The 16,505-nt window shown below is 42.7% G+C and overlaps 1 protein-coding gene across 4 annotated transcripts in view; it reads right to left on the bottom strand.

The window, feature by feature from the left end:
- Window positions 1–16,505, bottom strand: part of ATP8A2 (ATPase phospholipid transporting 8A2) — a 362,223-nt gene that overhangs the window by 261,123 nt on the left and 84,595 nt on the right. For all 4 annotated transcript variants that reach the window (XM_068143701.1, XM_068143684.1, XM_068143692.1 and 1 more), the window contains 7 exons: window positions 15,782–15,887; window positions 13,197–13,279; window positions 10,986–11,035; window positions 8,831–8,900; window positions 7,150–7,234; window positions 5,768–5,907; window positions 771–909 (listed from right to left, as the gene is read on the bottom strand). In XM_068143701.1, the coding sequence (XP_067999802.1) occupies window positions 771–909; window positions 5,768–5,907; window positions 7,150–7,234; window positions 8,831–8,900; window positions 10,986–11,035; window positions 13,197–13,279; window positions 15,782–15,887 (673 nt within the window). The remainder of the gene's footprint in view (window positions 1–770; window positions 910–5,767; window positions 5,908–7,149; window positions 7,235–8,830; window positions 8,901–10,985; window positions 11,036–13,196; window positions 13,280–15,781; window positions 15,888–16,505) is intronic.

Here is a 16,505-nt window from a genome sequence, read left to right as displayed (position 1 = left end):
AGCTATGAATGCATGCTCTAGGAAAGGGTGCTTCGCTCAACTGTAAGGACTGATTCCTTGTTCAAGGGAGGGACGCAGTTCAGTAAACACTGCATTCCCATTCCCAAAACACACACTATTATTGACTGGAAATCAATCAGTTTGAGACAAGTATATAAATATTGTGCCTTGGTAAAACAACACCTATTAAACTCTATCCATACACTGAGTAGCAGCAACATACACTCTTAAAACATGCTTGACTGACAGAGGTGTATTAAGCTGACATATGAAGCCATTAATAATTCAAGAATCCACTTACTTCCACAGAAGTTTGCAAATAGTTACTAACTATATGCTTTGTACTACCCTATTTCCCATCATGTCCCAAACTCCATTAAAGTCTAAAAATGATCATCATTAAGAAAAGGTAACTGTTGTAAAGAAGTTTGATATAATGTACATTTTAACTGAACCATTACAGCCTGGTTGACTGCTCCAGTTCCCACAGGAATGCAGTTACCTATAGTCACTCTGTACAAGACTTGTACTTAACCAAGAGAAGTGCCCCTTTTGCCTTAAGAGCTGAGTATAGCCTGACACTCAGTGAAAACAATTCACTCCAACAGCCCCACACCTTCTCCAAAATAAAGGTTACCACATGCCTGCCTGCTACCAAGGCCCCATTCTCTAAGCAGCAGTTTAAAGCTGTGTAGAACCCCATGGAGCTGATCTAGCACATAACCTGCCACATACCAGACAAATGCAAGGGTAACCAGAAAGATGGATACCTATATTGAGAGCTGTTTCCTGTTTGTCCCCTGTCAGAATCCATATCTTAATTTCTGCCTTCATTAGGGTGGCTATTGTTTCTGGAACACCTGCCTGAAGGCGGTCTTCAATGGCTGTAGCTCCAAGCAGCAGTAAATCCTGGGGGAGAAAAAAAAAATAAAATAAGCTGATGGGACCATTCTCTTAAGACAAACCTCTCTTTGGAACACACTCCAAGAGGAATTTCCAGACAGCCTGTTGTGCCTCATGGCTAGCACAGCATTTTGTCAAGCAGTATGTACTACAGCTGATCACTGTTCTACTTCCTCTGCATTAAATTCACATTTCAGAAGATACAGAATGGGAAAGAGTGTTTCTGATCAGAAAGATGGCAACACTTCAAGAGTAATTAATTGAAATTACACAACTCCAAAGCTAGCCTATGGATAAACATATATACTAGAGCATTCACTAATCATCATAACAACATGAGTGATTACAGTTTGTGCATTTCTCAAACTCACAAAACAAAAGTCACCTGGCATCACACGACTTACACTTATTTCCCCCCCACAAAATGTTTTGAGAATCCAGTCTGTATGTACAAGAACTATTTAGGCTGGGGTCAGAGTGGCTGGAGAGCTCCCAAACAGAGAGGGACCTGGGGGTGCTGATCAACAGCTGCCTAAACATGAGCCAGCAGTGTGCCCAGGTGGCCAAGAAGGCCAATGGCATCCTGGTCTGCATTAGGAATAGTGTGGCCAGCAGGAGCAGGGAAGTCATTGTGCCCCTATACCCTGCTTTGGTTAGGCTGCACCTTGAGTACTGTGTCCAGTTCTGGGCCCCTCAGTTTAAGAAGGGCATTGAGACACTTGAACGTGTCCAGAGAAGGGCAACAAGGCTGGGGAGAGGCCTCGAGCACAAGCCCTATGAGGAGAGGCTGAGGGAGCTGGGATTGTTTAGCCTGGAGAAGAGGAGGCTCAGGGGTGACCTCATTGCCCTCTACAACTACCTGAAAGGTGGTTGTAGCTAGGAAGGGGTTGGTCTCTTCTCCCAGGCAACCAGCACCAGAACAAGGGGACACAGTCTCAAGCTGTGCCAGGGGAAGTTTAGGCTCGAGGTGAGGAGAAAGTTCTTCACTGACAGAGTCATTCGTCATTGGAATGTGCTGCCCGGGGAGGTGGTGGAGTCACCATCCCTGGAGGTGTTCAAGAGGAGATTGGACGTGGCACTTGGTGCCATGGTCTAGTCATGGGTCTGTGGTGACAGGTTGGACTTGATGATCCTTGAGGTCTCTTCCAACCTCGGTGATACTGTGATATTTATGGATTTAATCACTACCTGTATACAATACAAGTGGTATGAACATGAATCAAAGTATCTCTAGTCTACATAGCGATGTCTGCTACAAAACCAGGTCTCATACAACAAATTTAATACTACCAAGTTAGCCACATCCTCATGCAATTCTGAAGCAACTGCTGAAAGAGATTTGGCTGTGTTACAGGGAAAAAAAGAAAGTCAGGCAAATACACCTGAGCAATAAAACTTATCAAAAGGCACTAGCTACTCCGCAGATTTTTAGCTCCAAGAGTACTTTTATGATTCCTTAGGACACATAAAAGTGTTAAGTTCAAAAAGAAATTCATACACAGAGTTTTGTTTTACTGTATCATTTCAGGAACTGCAAGGGAAAAGTAACATCATCTATTCTTTGCAGGAGCTATAATTACCAAAGCCAAGTAGAAACTGATGAAGTAAACAATGAAGAGTTGGTGTTGCTCAGCCTGGAGAAGACAAGCTTCCAGTGGGACCTGATTGTGGTCTTTGTATTTATAAAAGAAGGCTTACAAGATGGAAAGAAAGACTGTTTACCAAGGCATGCAGTGGCAGGACACAGGGTAACATTTTAAAGCTAATTTAATTTGGACATCAGAATGATTTATTTTTATTTCCTACCAGTGAGGGTGGTAAGACACCAGAACAGGTTACCCACAGAAGATGAAGATGCCTCATCACTGAAAGCATACAAAACCAACATGAATGGGACCTTGAGCAACCTGATCTACTGGAAGGTGTCCCCTACCCATGGAGTAAATTATCCTTAAGGCCCCTTTCCAACCCATACCATTATGGGACTATGAAAAAGGCATTAGAATAGAATAAACCATAGAGCAGCTCATGCCTGCATGCATCTACGCATGCATAAAGAACAGGAGGGGAAGTTGTCATTCATACCTATGTGTAAGCTTGCAGTAGTTACAGGTCTTGACACTGTTTAATAAAAGAGATATTCAGCTGGTAAAGGTAGCAGAATCAAATCACACAAGTAATTTTCCTCAGTATGCTACAGACTCCCTATGAAACCTTAGGCCTATCAATGCTAACAACATTTGAAGGTCACAAATGCAATCTAAGTGTGCTAGTGTAGATTGTCTTTTATTCCCCAAAAAACACTTGTTAAGCACTTCAACGTGACAGCACACTCATTGGCACAGCCAAGCTACCAAAGCAGGGGAGTTACTTTCAAGCCTGCTGAAGCCCTGACAGCTGATACACAGGAAGAGAAAGTAACTAGTTCATGTCCTCATGTGAACTTGCACCCATGGTCCAGTGATCTGAGCACTCAGAACAACCAAGCAGTTCTCCTGTTCTCATTGACAGCCCCGTACCAGTTTAGTATCTAGAAAAAGTGCCTACAGATCAGACCTTAAGCTGGGAAACACCAGCTCTAAGTTTCAAGTGCAGTTCACTGCTCTGTACCATGACTAGCAGGCAAACATTAATAGGATATGCGTACAAACACAGCACTAAGTCCAAGACTCCAGTTCTAAAAGAGGACTAATGAGTGAGTGGTAGAAGATACTAACTTGGGAGAAGAGGCAGAAAGTGGATGCCTGAAAACGCAAATTTCGAGAACACATTTCAAAGCAAGAAAATCAAGACTTTTTTTCTCACCTTAATAAAGACAAGAGTATGAGAGCACAATGCTGGAAGCAGAAAGCTGAAAGGAATTATATGCAAACCTACAGAACCAAGGATTAGATAACCAACTGCTACTGACCAACCAAGGCTAAGGCATTAGCTTGAAAAGCAAGACCTAATCTTCAGCTATTAAAGAGCTCTTCTGCTACACTTGGAAGTTCATACACATTCTAGTTTCAACCTTCTTCCATCATCTGCTCCAAACTGGCCACAACAACCCCATGCAGTGCTACAGGCTGGAGTCAGAGTGGCTGGAGAGCAGCCAGGCAGAGAGGGACCTGGGGGTACTGGTCGATGGTAGGCTGAACAGGAGCCTGCAGTGTGCCCAGGCAGCCAAGAGGGCCAATGGCATCCTGGCCTGCATCAAGAACAGTGTGGCCAGCAGGAGCAGGGAGGTCATTCTGCCCCTGTGCACTGCACTGGTTAGGCCACACCTCGAGTACTGTGTCCAGTTCTGGGCCCCTCAGTTTAGGAAGGATGTTGACTTGCTAGAGCATGTCCAGAGAAAGGCAACAAAGTTGGTGAGGGGTTTGGAACACAAGCCCTATGAGGAGAGACTGAGGGAGCTGGGGTTGCTCAGCCTGGAGAAGAGGAGACTCAGAGGTGACCTTATTGCTCTCTACAACTACCTGAAGGGAAGCTGTAGACAGGTGGATGATGGTCTTCTCCCAGGCAGCCAGTACCAGAACAAGAGGATATAGTCTCAGGCTGTGCCAGGGGAGGTTCAGGTTGGATGTTAGGAAGAAGTTCTATACAGAGAGAGTAATTGCCCATTGGAATGGGCTGCCCAGGGAGGTGGTGGAGTCACCATCATTGGAGGTGTTCAGTAGGAGACTTGATGGGGTACTTGGTGCCATGGGTTAGTTGTTTAGGTGGGTTGGATTGGTTGATGGGTTGGACACGATGATCTTGAAGGTCTCTTCCAACCTGGTTTGGTTTATTCTAAATAAAGGTTTATTTATTTTTTATTCTAAATAGCAATAGGGGAGGTCATTTAGATTGGATATTAGAATAAACTCCTTCACTGAATTGGTTTCAAAACACTGGAACAGGCTCCCCAGGGAGGTGGTTTATTCACAGTCCTTGGAGATGTTCAAAAGACACAAAGATGTAGTGCTAGGGGATGCTGTTTAGAAGCAGACTTAGTAGAGTTAAGTAATAGTTGGTGTTGATGTTCTTAGAGGTCTTTCCCAACTGAAATGATACCATGACTCTAAAATAAATAACAGAGTGCTCCAGGACTTAAGTTTCTTTGTTATTTTTAATTACAAAAGAAACTGAAGTTGAAAGTGCTTTTTAATGAAACCAGTAAGTGAAATAAGAGGAGCAAGGGGAAAGAGCATGAACAAGACCAGGTATGAAGCGTGACTGCCATTGTCTCAGAAAGCAGGAAAACCAGTCTGTAGCAAAGAAACACTGCCCCCTACTGTTGACATTTTAGTATTTCACTCAGTATGGGATGACAATTTCTAACTCCAATATCCACTTTCCCTTTACAGAATTATGAGTTCTGCAGTCTGCATGGAAGGAAGCGTTTCACCTTTTATCAGTCCATGCAGGTACAGCTCTCGGTGAGCACTTAGTTTTGCCTACAATGCTACAACAGCCTTCAAAAAAACCTGAACTGTGACAGCTGTGTGAAAAAACAATGCACAAATTTATCTTCATGTACCAGTACCACAGTATATCACCAAGGTTGGAAGAGACCTCAAAGATCGAGTCCAACCTGTATATGGTGACCTGGTGCCACACCACAATTTTGTTACCTTTATCAAGTTACATCAACCTTACACAAGAGAACAAATTAAAAACAACATCAGAAAAGTAGCTATGACCTTTCACACCTGATTTTTTTTTTTCAGATTCACAAATTAAAATTTCAGAGCTCTATAGACTGAAGAGGTTGCCAATAAAGAACACCATTTCAGTTTCTCATGAAAGAAATAGTTAACTTTTACTGTATAAAGCCTAATTTTCATGGGAAAAGACACATAAGGTAACCTGTAACTGATCAGAGAAGTCTGCATCTTACCTTTTCAATGATCTCATAGCATTCCTCCAGTTTCTGAGTTCTGTCTTTCAGAACTGTACTGCTTTCATTGTAGACATTCAACCACTCCCTGTAAGAGTTTTCTGACAGATCTGCATAAGCAATGCACAAAGTCCTCAGACCTACGAAACAGAACACAGACATCACACACAGTAAAGTTATGCCGAGTACCGTCAACAAATAATTCATGCCCTAATGAATGCTGAATTCTAATCCCCTCTCTGGAACAGGAGCTTTAATTCACACTCTTGCACTCTAGTTTCCAAAGAAATCTCCCTGTATACTCTTTTAATCATTGGAGTTTTTGAAAACATGGACCCAAAGCCTGGCTAAGAAGTTACTAATGTGGGTCAAGTCAAGAAAGAGCCTAATGGACACAACCTTCTCCCTGATTTTCAGTATTGCAACCTAGCCCTACTAAAGCAACACAAGTGTAATCTTTAATCTCTACAGTTTAAGTAAGAAAGCAAGACTGGCTTTCATGTATTTTTGAAGAGATCAAGTTAAAGAACTGGCTGCATATTGTGACTGAAGAAATTACTTAGCCAAACATACTTCACATTCCATATTTCCTTTCACAAAGTCCATTTCCTCCTTCAGCATATGCACATAACTCACATGAACAATGGCAGTTACACATGCACAAAAGAGTAAAGGGCCCATGAAGTATGAAAAGTGTTCTATTAATTGACAAAAATGAACATCCACAAATACTTTTTCTTTCCTGCCTTGATGCCACAGAAAGCAATCTGTGGCATAAAAAAGTTTTGGTAGCGGCAACGCGGGAGTCTGAAAACAAATTTTGAAGTTGAATAAAGTTTTCAAGATTTAGCCAGAAATATACTGGTTCATCATTTGACTGTAATGCAGATATCCCATGCAGAAGAGGAAACAAAGCCAAATACTTCCCTGTGAATGGAGACATTCTATCAGGCAAAAAGAGCTTACAGGTTATTTCAGATCACCATTGATATAGCAGCATTCGAGGCTTCTCAGTGCGCTCAGGTTATCACTCTGCTTTATAAAGCCAGGGACTTTGTCATCTGACTTTCACAGCAGTAAAAACAACACACCTTTAATTCAGGTATTCCAGGCCATACAACTTAAGGCCTTCTCCCTTATCTTGAGCACAAAGAAGCCCATCTCCATCTTCTAATTTCCCTTCCCTAACTGAAATAACACAGAAGCAGACCACAAACTTCCTCCGACTTCAAGTTACCCTAGAAACGCTAATTTGCTTATTATACACCACTTCTAAATTTATCTTCATAATCATCTTTCTTGGTTCTGCAAAGGTTACACAACACAGAACATGCTGCAAGCAATTTGGTAAGGTAATTTTCATGACATGCTGTTTCTCTTACCTTCCGTTGCGAAGTATTCAAGATGGCACAGTGTTTGCTCCATGTACTGAGAATCTTTTGAAAGCCTCTCAAAAATTACATTATCCTATTAAAACCAAAGTCATTAGAAGAGAATGAGTCTACACACAAAGTCTCCATTTATGTCTATACAAGCTCAAGGGGAGTAACCTGAACAGATACAGTGGCAGAGACATTGCAACCCCTTAAATTGATGTAGACAAAAGTACACCCTGCCCTTCTAGCCTCTTTCCATAAAGGGGATCCCCATTATTGAGCAGCTCAGAACACTCCTTTCTGTATTCTTAGGTGGGCCTATTGCTTCTCAGAGAATGTGTCTGGTCTTACTCAGCACACATGGTAGTCCCATTCAGAAAAGCTTCTTTCAGTCCTTTCCACAAAACATTCTAACCAATGTTAAAGAAAACAGAAGGCAGAAATACTGACCAGGTTCTACCACAGAATTCTTCCAAATAACCTTCTTGCAGCAAATTCCTTCATAATGCTCAGATAACAGATGCAATGAAAATACAGCATCCTCATCTACGTATCAAGTCTCCTGCAACTACCAGAGCAAGTTGCTACCCATGTAAAACAGGGAAACCCTTCTTTTGCTCAAACATGTAGGCTTCAACTAAGTGAACAAGCCCACACCTATCACTGATTAAAGATTGGCAAACAAAACAATCAATTGACAATGGCAGTAACAGAGTGAGAGATGACTACACAGAACGTGGAAGAGTTCACGTAGAAGAGGCAGTTAACTTAGTTTGGATGAGTGGAGGATGGAGCAGAACATAAAAGACAAAACACCGAGTTATACTAATTGCTATAACCTTTCTGCTCTGTTAGACATCTGAAACTGCTCATATGGAAGGCAGCATGAAGTTTTTTACTACAGACTCTCTGGTTCTGCCTACTTTCTAGTGGCAAGCTCCAAGAAACAGTGTGAACTCAAGGACAGTATGAGCAACAAACAGCTGTGTATCTGTGCTGTCCTACCAGACATTCAAGTATATAACATCACACAATGACAGTGAGCTTAATTTACTCTGGTACGGATATATCAAATGAAGGCAGTTAAACTGAAACAGAGCAGCGTACCCAGATCTGTATGCAAGAATCATTTAAAGTAAACCAGATCCTATGGGAAGTCAGGAATAGTTTACCCTGTTGCACTTGCATAGTTTTCTATTAAAACTTAACCACTGTTTGCCTGTAGATAATGACAGTTTTGCAGCCCTTGTACTTGGGTAGGTTATTGCTTATCCGTGAAGAATGGAAGCACAACATGGTGCAACTCAAAGACACAACAGCAGATGCAGAGATGCAACAGACCCAGATCAAGAGCAAACACTTAACAGATTTCAGTATTACAAATTCAGACAACAGCAACACTCTAAGGTTCAGAACTGCTGCTGCACAGCTGTGTGAAACCCTGACTTTGCTGAAGTAAAGGGTACTGCTCCTATTAGTTTCAAGATTTCAACTGGGTAGTTGAAAGCCTAGCAATCTTCCTGCCTGCAAAAAGAGCCAGAGGAGTAATGACAGATTTCTTAAGTCACTTGGCACTAAAGAGAGAGCCAACAGGCATTATGCATGAGACAAAATGTCAGTATCAACCACAACTGCTGAAACAATAACTGGTAGTGTTAGTTCTCCATTAAGCAGCGTAATTACTTACAGCCCCTTTGCAGTAGAGACGTAGCTGTCCTGCTGGAGTTCGAACAATCACTGACATTCTCTTCCTGTTGCTATTGAAAGAAAAATATTTGCTTTCATTAGTCACAGTGATGAAGAGCAAGCCCTGTTCTCACCAGTGAATTTTCTCCAATGTGTTTAGTGCATTTAAGATCAGGCAAGAGGTAGCAGTAGTAACTTAAGACTTGACAACCTTTGACAGCAAGGAAAAATGCTGAATTGTCAATTTCTAACCTTCAGCTCCCATCAGCAGCACAGAGCACAAACTTACACCCAAAAGTGAGCAAGAATTTGGAGAAGAGCAGGATGGCACAAAAACTCTCTTAAAAGAGCAAGAGTCACATTTATTCTCAAGTTTTCCCTTATTCCACTAAGAAAATTATTGTGAGGACTTGGGCTAGAAGTTAGGGTGAACACACATTTATTATATACATAACAGACATACATAAGCATCCACTGACAAGAGAAATTATTTAACTCCCTAACTCGAAAACAGAAATGTCATAACAAGGAACCATGGTGTGGATGAGCTCATAGTCTCCCTACAGGTTCTATATATTGGTTTAATTTCACCTCCACAGGTGCGATTACATGGAACAAAGCCAGACCCTCTGAGCAGAGCTGCAATCAAGACAGCCAAGTTGGGATAGATCTTTAAAACAAAGATAAACATTAGCATACTGTACACAGGTGTTTAACAAAGGAAAGTAAGCAAGAATTTATTTTTAATGGTTAGGTCTGTCATTTCATTTAAGCTCTCCTTTAAAAGGCACTGAAAGGAAAGAAAAACAGTTTGTAAGCAGCAGAGGCAAGGACAAACTCTTATGAAGAAAACCTTAACAGCATGTCTTTTCATATAATCCTTCTACTTAGTAACACCCTTCCCCATTCCCTTCTTGCCAGTACGCATAAACAAAAATCAAGAGTAGAGAGCCATCTTCCTCCTCCTGTGAAATAGCTCTGTGAGATCTAGCCCCTTTATCAGGGCTCAAGAGCCTTGGGTAAGCAAGCAAGCCCGTGGCAGCTATAATCAAACAGAACAATCCTTTCTAAGATTTTCTACAGAAAGTCTGGAAGGACAGCAATTATCTGTGCCCAGAATTTCTGCAGCAAGCTCATGACACTAGGCAACTTCCCTGTGCTTTTTGAAATCCAGTTATAAGAACTCACTGGTGAAGCAAGAAGTTGCTCCACACAGGGAAGAACTAAGAGGTTTTTTCTGCTCCATGCAGGCTACACCTACCTCCTGTCTACAGACACCAGGGTACCAATTATCTTGTCAGAAACCTTAAAAGACCATTCTAGTATGTTTTCAGATGTTCCCACAAGTAGCCTAAGAAGCCACATTCTGAATGAGAACAGGAAAGCAGTCAACAGTAACCTTCAAAACAAGCCAGGACAGAAAAAAGCTGCCTACCCGAAGATGGCTACGCTCAATTTTATTTACTCCTTCAAAGCAGAAGCAGCCAACTCAAACATGGCAGAGAGGAAGACTTGAAGGCTTTAAGACACATTAAGAGTAGAAACACCATCAGAAAGCCAGCTGACTAGAACCATCCACAGTGGCAAAACTTTATTAGCTGACAAAGAGAGCACCTTTTGTCACTTCTAGGTATGTAGAGACCAAATTGATGACACAAAGCCTCTTGCCACTCAAGTGGTGCCCACCCTAACTAGCTTGACCAGACAGGAGTGGTCATAATGTTTGGGTTTTCATAGCTAGAGTGGTTCTTAAAAAGGGGCACCAACAAGTCCTCCAGTTGTAGATTCCACCTGCTCAAAAAAAAAGTAATTTACAGAAGCACTATGAAAATGCAATCTCAAAGCATGTTCTTGAAGTAGACAAGTGACACACAAGGAAACCAATGGGGCAGAGAATGACACTGCCAGAGCAGCAACTTCTCAGTAAGACAAAGCTGCAGTGGTAGAGAAGAATCTAATGCTCACGTGACAACCGTCAACAGTTAGGAAGCTCTGTATTAGTCCTGTATTGAAAACCAGAAAACAGAAGGGTAGGACAAAACTAAGCAAGTTCAGTTTTTCTACTCTATCAGCTGACTATTTTTCTTGATCATTTTTTTGCAAAAATGGTTCTCTTATTACACCCCCCCCTCCCCATTTACTAAAATAAAACCTACCTGGAAAACTCCAGTACATTCAGAATTTCAAAGGTCTTCTCTTTTCCCAGCTACAAAAGAAAGGATGTGCCATCATAAATATAACTTGCAGTATATTCTCACCCGTGTCAAACAAACAAGCTGGTTAAACACCTTTGTTTACACAGCCCAGTGCAAATATGATGGGGTGCCCAGTGTAAATAAGATGTGGTAATGGCGCCCTCTCCTGGTACAAATGACCTAGGACCTTATTTAGTGGAGGCACACTAAACTTTTTTCAGCACCTAGCATTGTAGCATCCTCCATTTACTACTATACTACTACAAGGAACTAATTAATAACTAACTCCAGATGTATGAGCATGCTCTGAAAGTTCAGGTGAATATTTCTTTCTTAATAGCTATGTAGTAGGAGACATTAAAACTGTGGGAACTATTCCAAGTTAAAAATTAACATTGACATACACAGAATGACAATAACCTTTTGTCAGAACTGCCTTAACCTTTCTTCTATTTGAATTTACAAGCATATAAGATTTTCTTTATTTGAGGAAAAAACAAACAGTGAACTGAGGAGTCATTCTGTTCTCAGCAGTAACTGCTGGGATCAAGCATAATCAACCTGAGAGAGAAAAATGATTTAGAAACATCTTGCTTTCTGGAACAGAGTTACTGGACCCTCAGAACTCCAGTAGCATTAAGAATAGCGTGGCCAGCAGGAGCAGGGAAGTCACTGTGCCCCTGTACTCTGCATTGGTTAGGCCACACCTTGAGTACTATGTCCAGTTCTGGGCCCCTCAGTTTAAGAAGGACATTGAGACACTTGAACATGTCCAAAAAAGGGCAACGAGGCTGGGGAGAGGCCTTGAGCACAAGCCTTATGAGGAGAGGCTGAGGGAGCTGGGATTGTTTAGCCTGGACAAGAGGAGGCTCAGGGGAGACCTCATTGACCTCTACAACTACCTGAAAGGAGGTTGTAACCAGGAAAGGGTTGGTCTCTTCTCTCTAGCAACCAGCACCAGAACAAGGGGACACAGTCTCAAGCTGCGCCAGGGGAAGTTTAGACTCGAGGTGAGGAGGAAGTTCTTCACCGAGAGAGTGAGTGGCCAGTGGAATGGGCTGCCCAGGGAGGTGGTGGAGTCACCCTCCCTGAAGTGTTCAAGAGGAGATTAGATCATGGCACTTGGTGCCACATCCAGTCGTGGGGTCTGTGGTGACAGGTTGGACTTGATGATCTTTGAGGTCTTTTTCAACCTTGGTGATACTGTGATTAAAACTGCAATACAGAGCTATGTCCCACAAGGCACACTGCAATTAAGCAATATCCCCAACACCAAAAGCCATCTCCAATTTGTGTTACATGAGCTGCCACTGATACAGACAACAAGAGGAGACAAGAGTGATAGATTTTATTGCTGGCTATAGACTGACCATGCTTACCACCTTGGTATATGCAAGTAGTATAGAACTAGGTCAGGTAGACCTGAGACTTTCTGCAGAAAACAATCTAGATAGCTCCAGATAATACTGCACATGCTAAGCTCTTTAAGCAGCAGTTCTCTGAGAGATCATAGAGAGTTTTTTACAAGTCCTAGGAAGATACATATTTTATGTGCTTAGCTTGGCAGGGTACCAAAAAACCTGAAAGCTAAGACACTTGGGAGGAAGGACAAAAATACATCCATTATTCTTAATAAGCACCCTACTAGCTGCACCTGTGTAAATCTGCAGCCACTTCAGCTGAGACTGCAACTTAAGTCAGAATGTGGCCCCATGAGTCTCAGACTGCTTGTGCCCAATCAACTATGCAAGCCTGCACACAGAGCTTAAGCAGATACAGAAGATCAAACTCAGAAGGAAAAAAAAACACATCCATTTTACCTGAAGAAATATTTATAAGTCCACTAACCGACTTAATAGTCAGAATGTTTCCCAAATACATAAGTTTCCTTGTAATGTGAGGGTTCTCGTCTCTGCTTCCCACACAAAGGAAATCTTCAGGCACAACTGCTGCTCTTTCTCACATAAGCTACAGCCTCCTATTGCCCACACCACACAGAAGGGGAAAGGACTCCACGTATACAATCTAAGACAACTTTTCCTGGTCTGCAAAAAAGCCTTTTGCATGTAACATCTTAAAGGCCCTGTACAGGGGAACTCACAAGAGCCACCCAAGAGACATTTATGCTGTGCATGATCTTGGCGGTCTCTGCCACACACACCTACTACTTACCGCATCAATGATAACCGAATGTGGAGTCCGTCCTGTGAAGACATAACCAAGCTTTTTGGCTCCTTTCACTAATGCCCCTTCATCTGCCAAGGTAAGGAAAGCTTCTGTTTAATCTGGTACATAGGAGAAGCCTGCAAAGCCCATAATTACATATGCCACAATACCAAAACACAGAGGTCCCACTTGCCATGTACTCCCCCATCTGCAAGGCTGCTGGAGTAGCTCTGCACACACTTCTGGCCTACAAAGGCCATGCAACATCAACTACAGAAAACTCTGTATAGCACACCCTGCAATTACCAGAGCACTCATCTCTGTTGTGAAGCAACAAAGCTGTGTTTCTCTAAAGTCTTACAAAATGCATTTAATCAATTTCTATCTGCAGAGGCAGGTGCTATGGGGATACAGCATTATCTTCTCGTGACTGCTCAAATAACTCTGCTGAAACTAGAGCAAACACCTCCACTTCTAGTAGGTTGACACATAGTCTCTTTTAGGAGCAAGCAACTTAACTACTTAACATAACTTAACATAACTACATCCTCCAAGCTCAAGAGAAAGGTATTCCTTTGGGGCAGGGGGAGGAAATCAAGTAAGACAGGCAGAAGACCTGCACAGATAAACAAGGAACTCCTAATAAAACTCTAAAAGAAAAAGGAATCTTACCATATGGGGAAAAAAGGTCCAGTCAGTTAGGAAGACTACAGAGACATAACCAGAGAATATAGAGATGCAACAATGAAGGCCAAGGCCCTCATGGAACCAAATCTCACCAGAGGGATGAAAGAACAAAGTTTTTTCAAATACATCAGTGATAAAAGGAACAGAAGGCAAAGGGTGGGGCTACAGCTGAATGATATGGGAGATATGGTAACTGATGATGCAGAGATGGCAGTAACTAAATGCCTTCTTGGCCTCAGTCTTTACTCCTAAGACCAGTCCTCAGGACCCTCAGTCTCTAGAAGCAAGGGGAGATCCTGTCTGATAGCCTTCTATGAAATTATGACCAAATGGGTAGATGAGGGAAGAGGGATGTCATATCTTGACTTAAGCAAAGCCTTTGATACTGTCTCCCATAACATCCTCACAGAAAGGCTCAGGAAATGTGCCATAGAAGGCTGGTCTGTAAGGTGGATTGCAAACTGGCTTGACAGAGTTCAGAGGGTTGTCATCAATGGCACGGAGTCAACATGGGTGCCTGTGGCCATTGGTGTTCCCCAGGGATCAGTATCAGGTCCAGTTCTGTTCAATATCTTTATCAACAACCTGGATGAGCGGATTGAGAGTACCCTCAGCAAATTCACTGATGATACAAAACTGGGGGGGGTTGGCTGACACTGTCTGGCTGTGCAGCCATCCAATGAGATCTGAACAGGCTGAACAACTGGGTGTAGGCAAACATTATGAAGTTTGATAAGGACAAGTGCAGGGTCCTGCATCTGGGGAGGAATAACAACAGGAACCAGTACAGTTTGGGGGCTGCCCTGATGGAAAGCAGCTCCAGAGAGAAAGACAACAATGTGTCCTTGTGGCCAAAGGAGCCAAGGATATCTGGGATCATCTAGAAGGTTGTGCCCAGCAGGTCTAGAGAAGAAGTTCTACCTCTCTACTCTGCTCTGGTGAGACCACACCTGGAATACTGAGTCTGGTTTTGGGCTCCCCAGTTCAAGAAAGAGAACTGCTGGAGAGAATCCAACAGAGCTACAAGGATGATTAGGGGACTTGGCCATCTCCCCCATGAAGAGAGACTGAGATCCCCAGGGCTGTTTAGTCTTGAGAAGAGAAGACTGAGAAGGGATCTGATCAATGCGTACAAATATCAGAGAGGTGGGTGTCAAGTGGAAGGGGGCAAGCTCTTTCCAGTGGTGGACAGTAATAAGACAAGGAACAACAGGTTCAAACTTGAACATTGATGATTTCAACTCAACATGTGGAGAAATGTTTCTGCAGTGAGGGTGACAGAGCACTGGAACAGGCTGCCCAGGGAGGTAGTGGAATCTCCTTCTCTGGAGATTTTCAAAACCCACCTGGATGCACTCCTGTGCAGACCATCTTAAGTGACCCTGCTTTAGCGAGGGGGGGATGTGAGGGTTGGACCCCATGATCTCTTGAGGTACCTTCCAACCTCTAACATACTCTGATACTGCGATACCACACAGGTGGATTTAGCGGTCAACACAAGCAACCCTCATGTCCACCACTCCCTTGGTCTCCTCACCATTCAGCACTGACCAGTGCTACCCTACATGGGCTCTTCACCCTACTTGTCAAGCATTCTATTAAGACTGTATGTACTGAAAGCTTTATCTTTGCATTTCACACCTGCAGAAAAGGCAGAGCAGAAAATCTCATGACAAAAGAAGGGATCATAAGCCCACCCTATCTCTGCAGGAACACAAGAGACTTGAAAATTCTGGAGGAGACATTCAAAAGCAGTGTACACTGATCACAAAACATCTACTGCCAACATCACAACAGACATCTTGCTTTAAAGATCAATGTCTGCTACAGAAATTTCTGGACCTTCCCTTCATCAACTTCTACTCACTCTTCCCCTCCCCCAAAAAAAGAATGCAACAACCAACCTGGAGAGGAGGCCTGGTAGATTATTGTATTTCCTTGTCTCTCAGGAACAACAGTATGACACACAGCCAGCAGAGTGAGGAACTCCTGTATGTGTACAGCTGTGGGCTGGACAGAACATCAGAGAGTTGGGTTGAGTACTACACACAGGCTAAGAGGCAGCTTTTCACAAAGACTTCAGGTACCACAGGCAAAAAAATCATTCTGTTCTCTATTTATAGTAGTTGTCTTGGACCAAGAACATCAACAGCAGCACCATTAAAGAATCAGAGTACAGAAATCAGGCCATTACTGCCTACACATTCAGCATCGTGAGAACACACAATAGAAATGTTGTCCACAAATTGTATAGTCAATCAGCCATCCTAAAGTGCTCAAAGAGACACCAGGTCTACAATTCAGTGAAGATGCTACAGCACTTAAAGCAGGCCTCTTGATGAGCTAATTCTGGCACGTGAGTTGAAATGGAGTCCCCCATCCCATTGTCTCGTCCTTTCTATTCCTGCCTCTGGCACAGCATTTCCAGTTTCCTATCTGTCACGAATGGTACTCAGCTGCCCAGGTCACAGCCTGAGCTTCCCCCGCAGTTCACATATTTAAACCAAGTTTGGACAGAGATGAACCCTACAAGACTCCTTTAAAACAGGATCCAGGTTTCTTTTTTTTAAAGGCAATTAATTAGAAGATGCTTCTACACCAGAATGCTTTCCAATAGAGAAAAGCTAC

This window comes from Melanerpes formicivorus, unplaced genomic scaffold (assembly GCF_026170545.1).
Source record: "Melanerpes formicivorus ecotype bairdi unplaced genomic scaffold, bMelFor1.0.p_v2 SCAF_1, whole genome shotgun sequence".
Lineage (NCBI taxonomy): Eukaryota > Metazoa > Chordata > Aves > Piciformes > Picidae > Melanerpes > Melanerpes formicivorus.
This window is presented reverse-complemented; position numbering and strand designations above follow the sequence as displayed.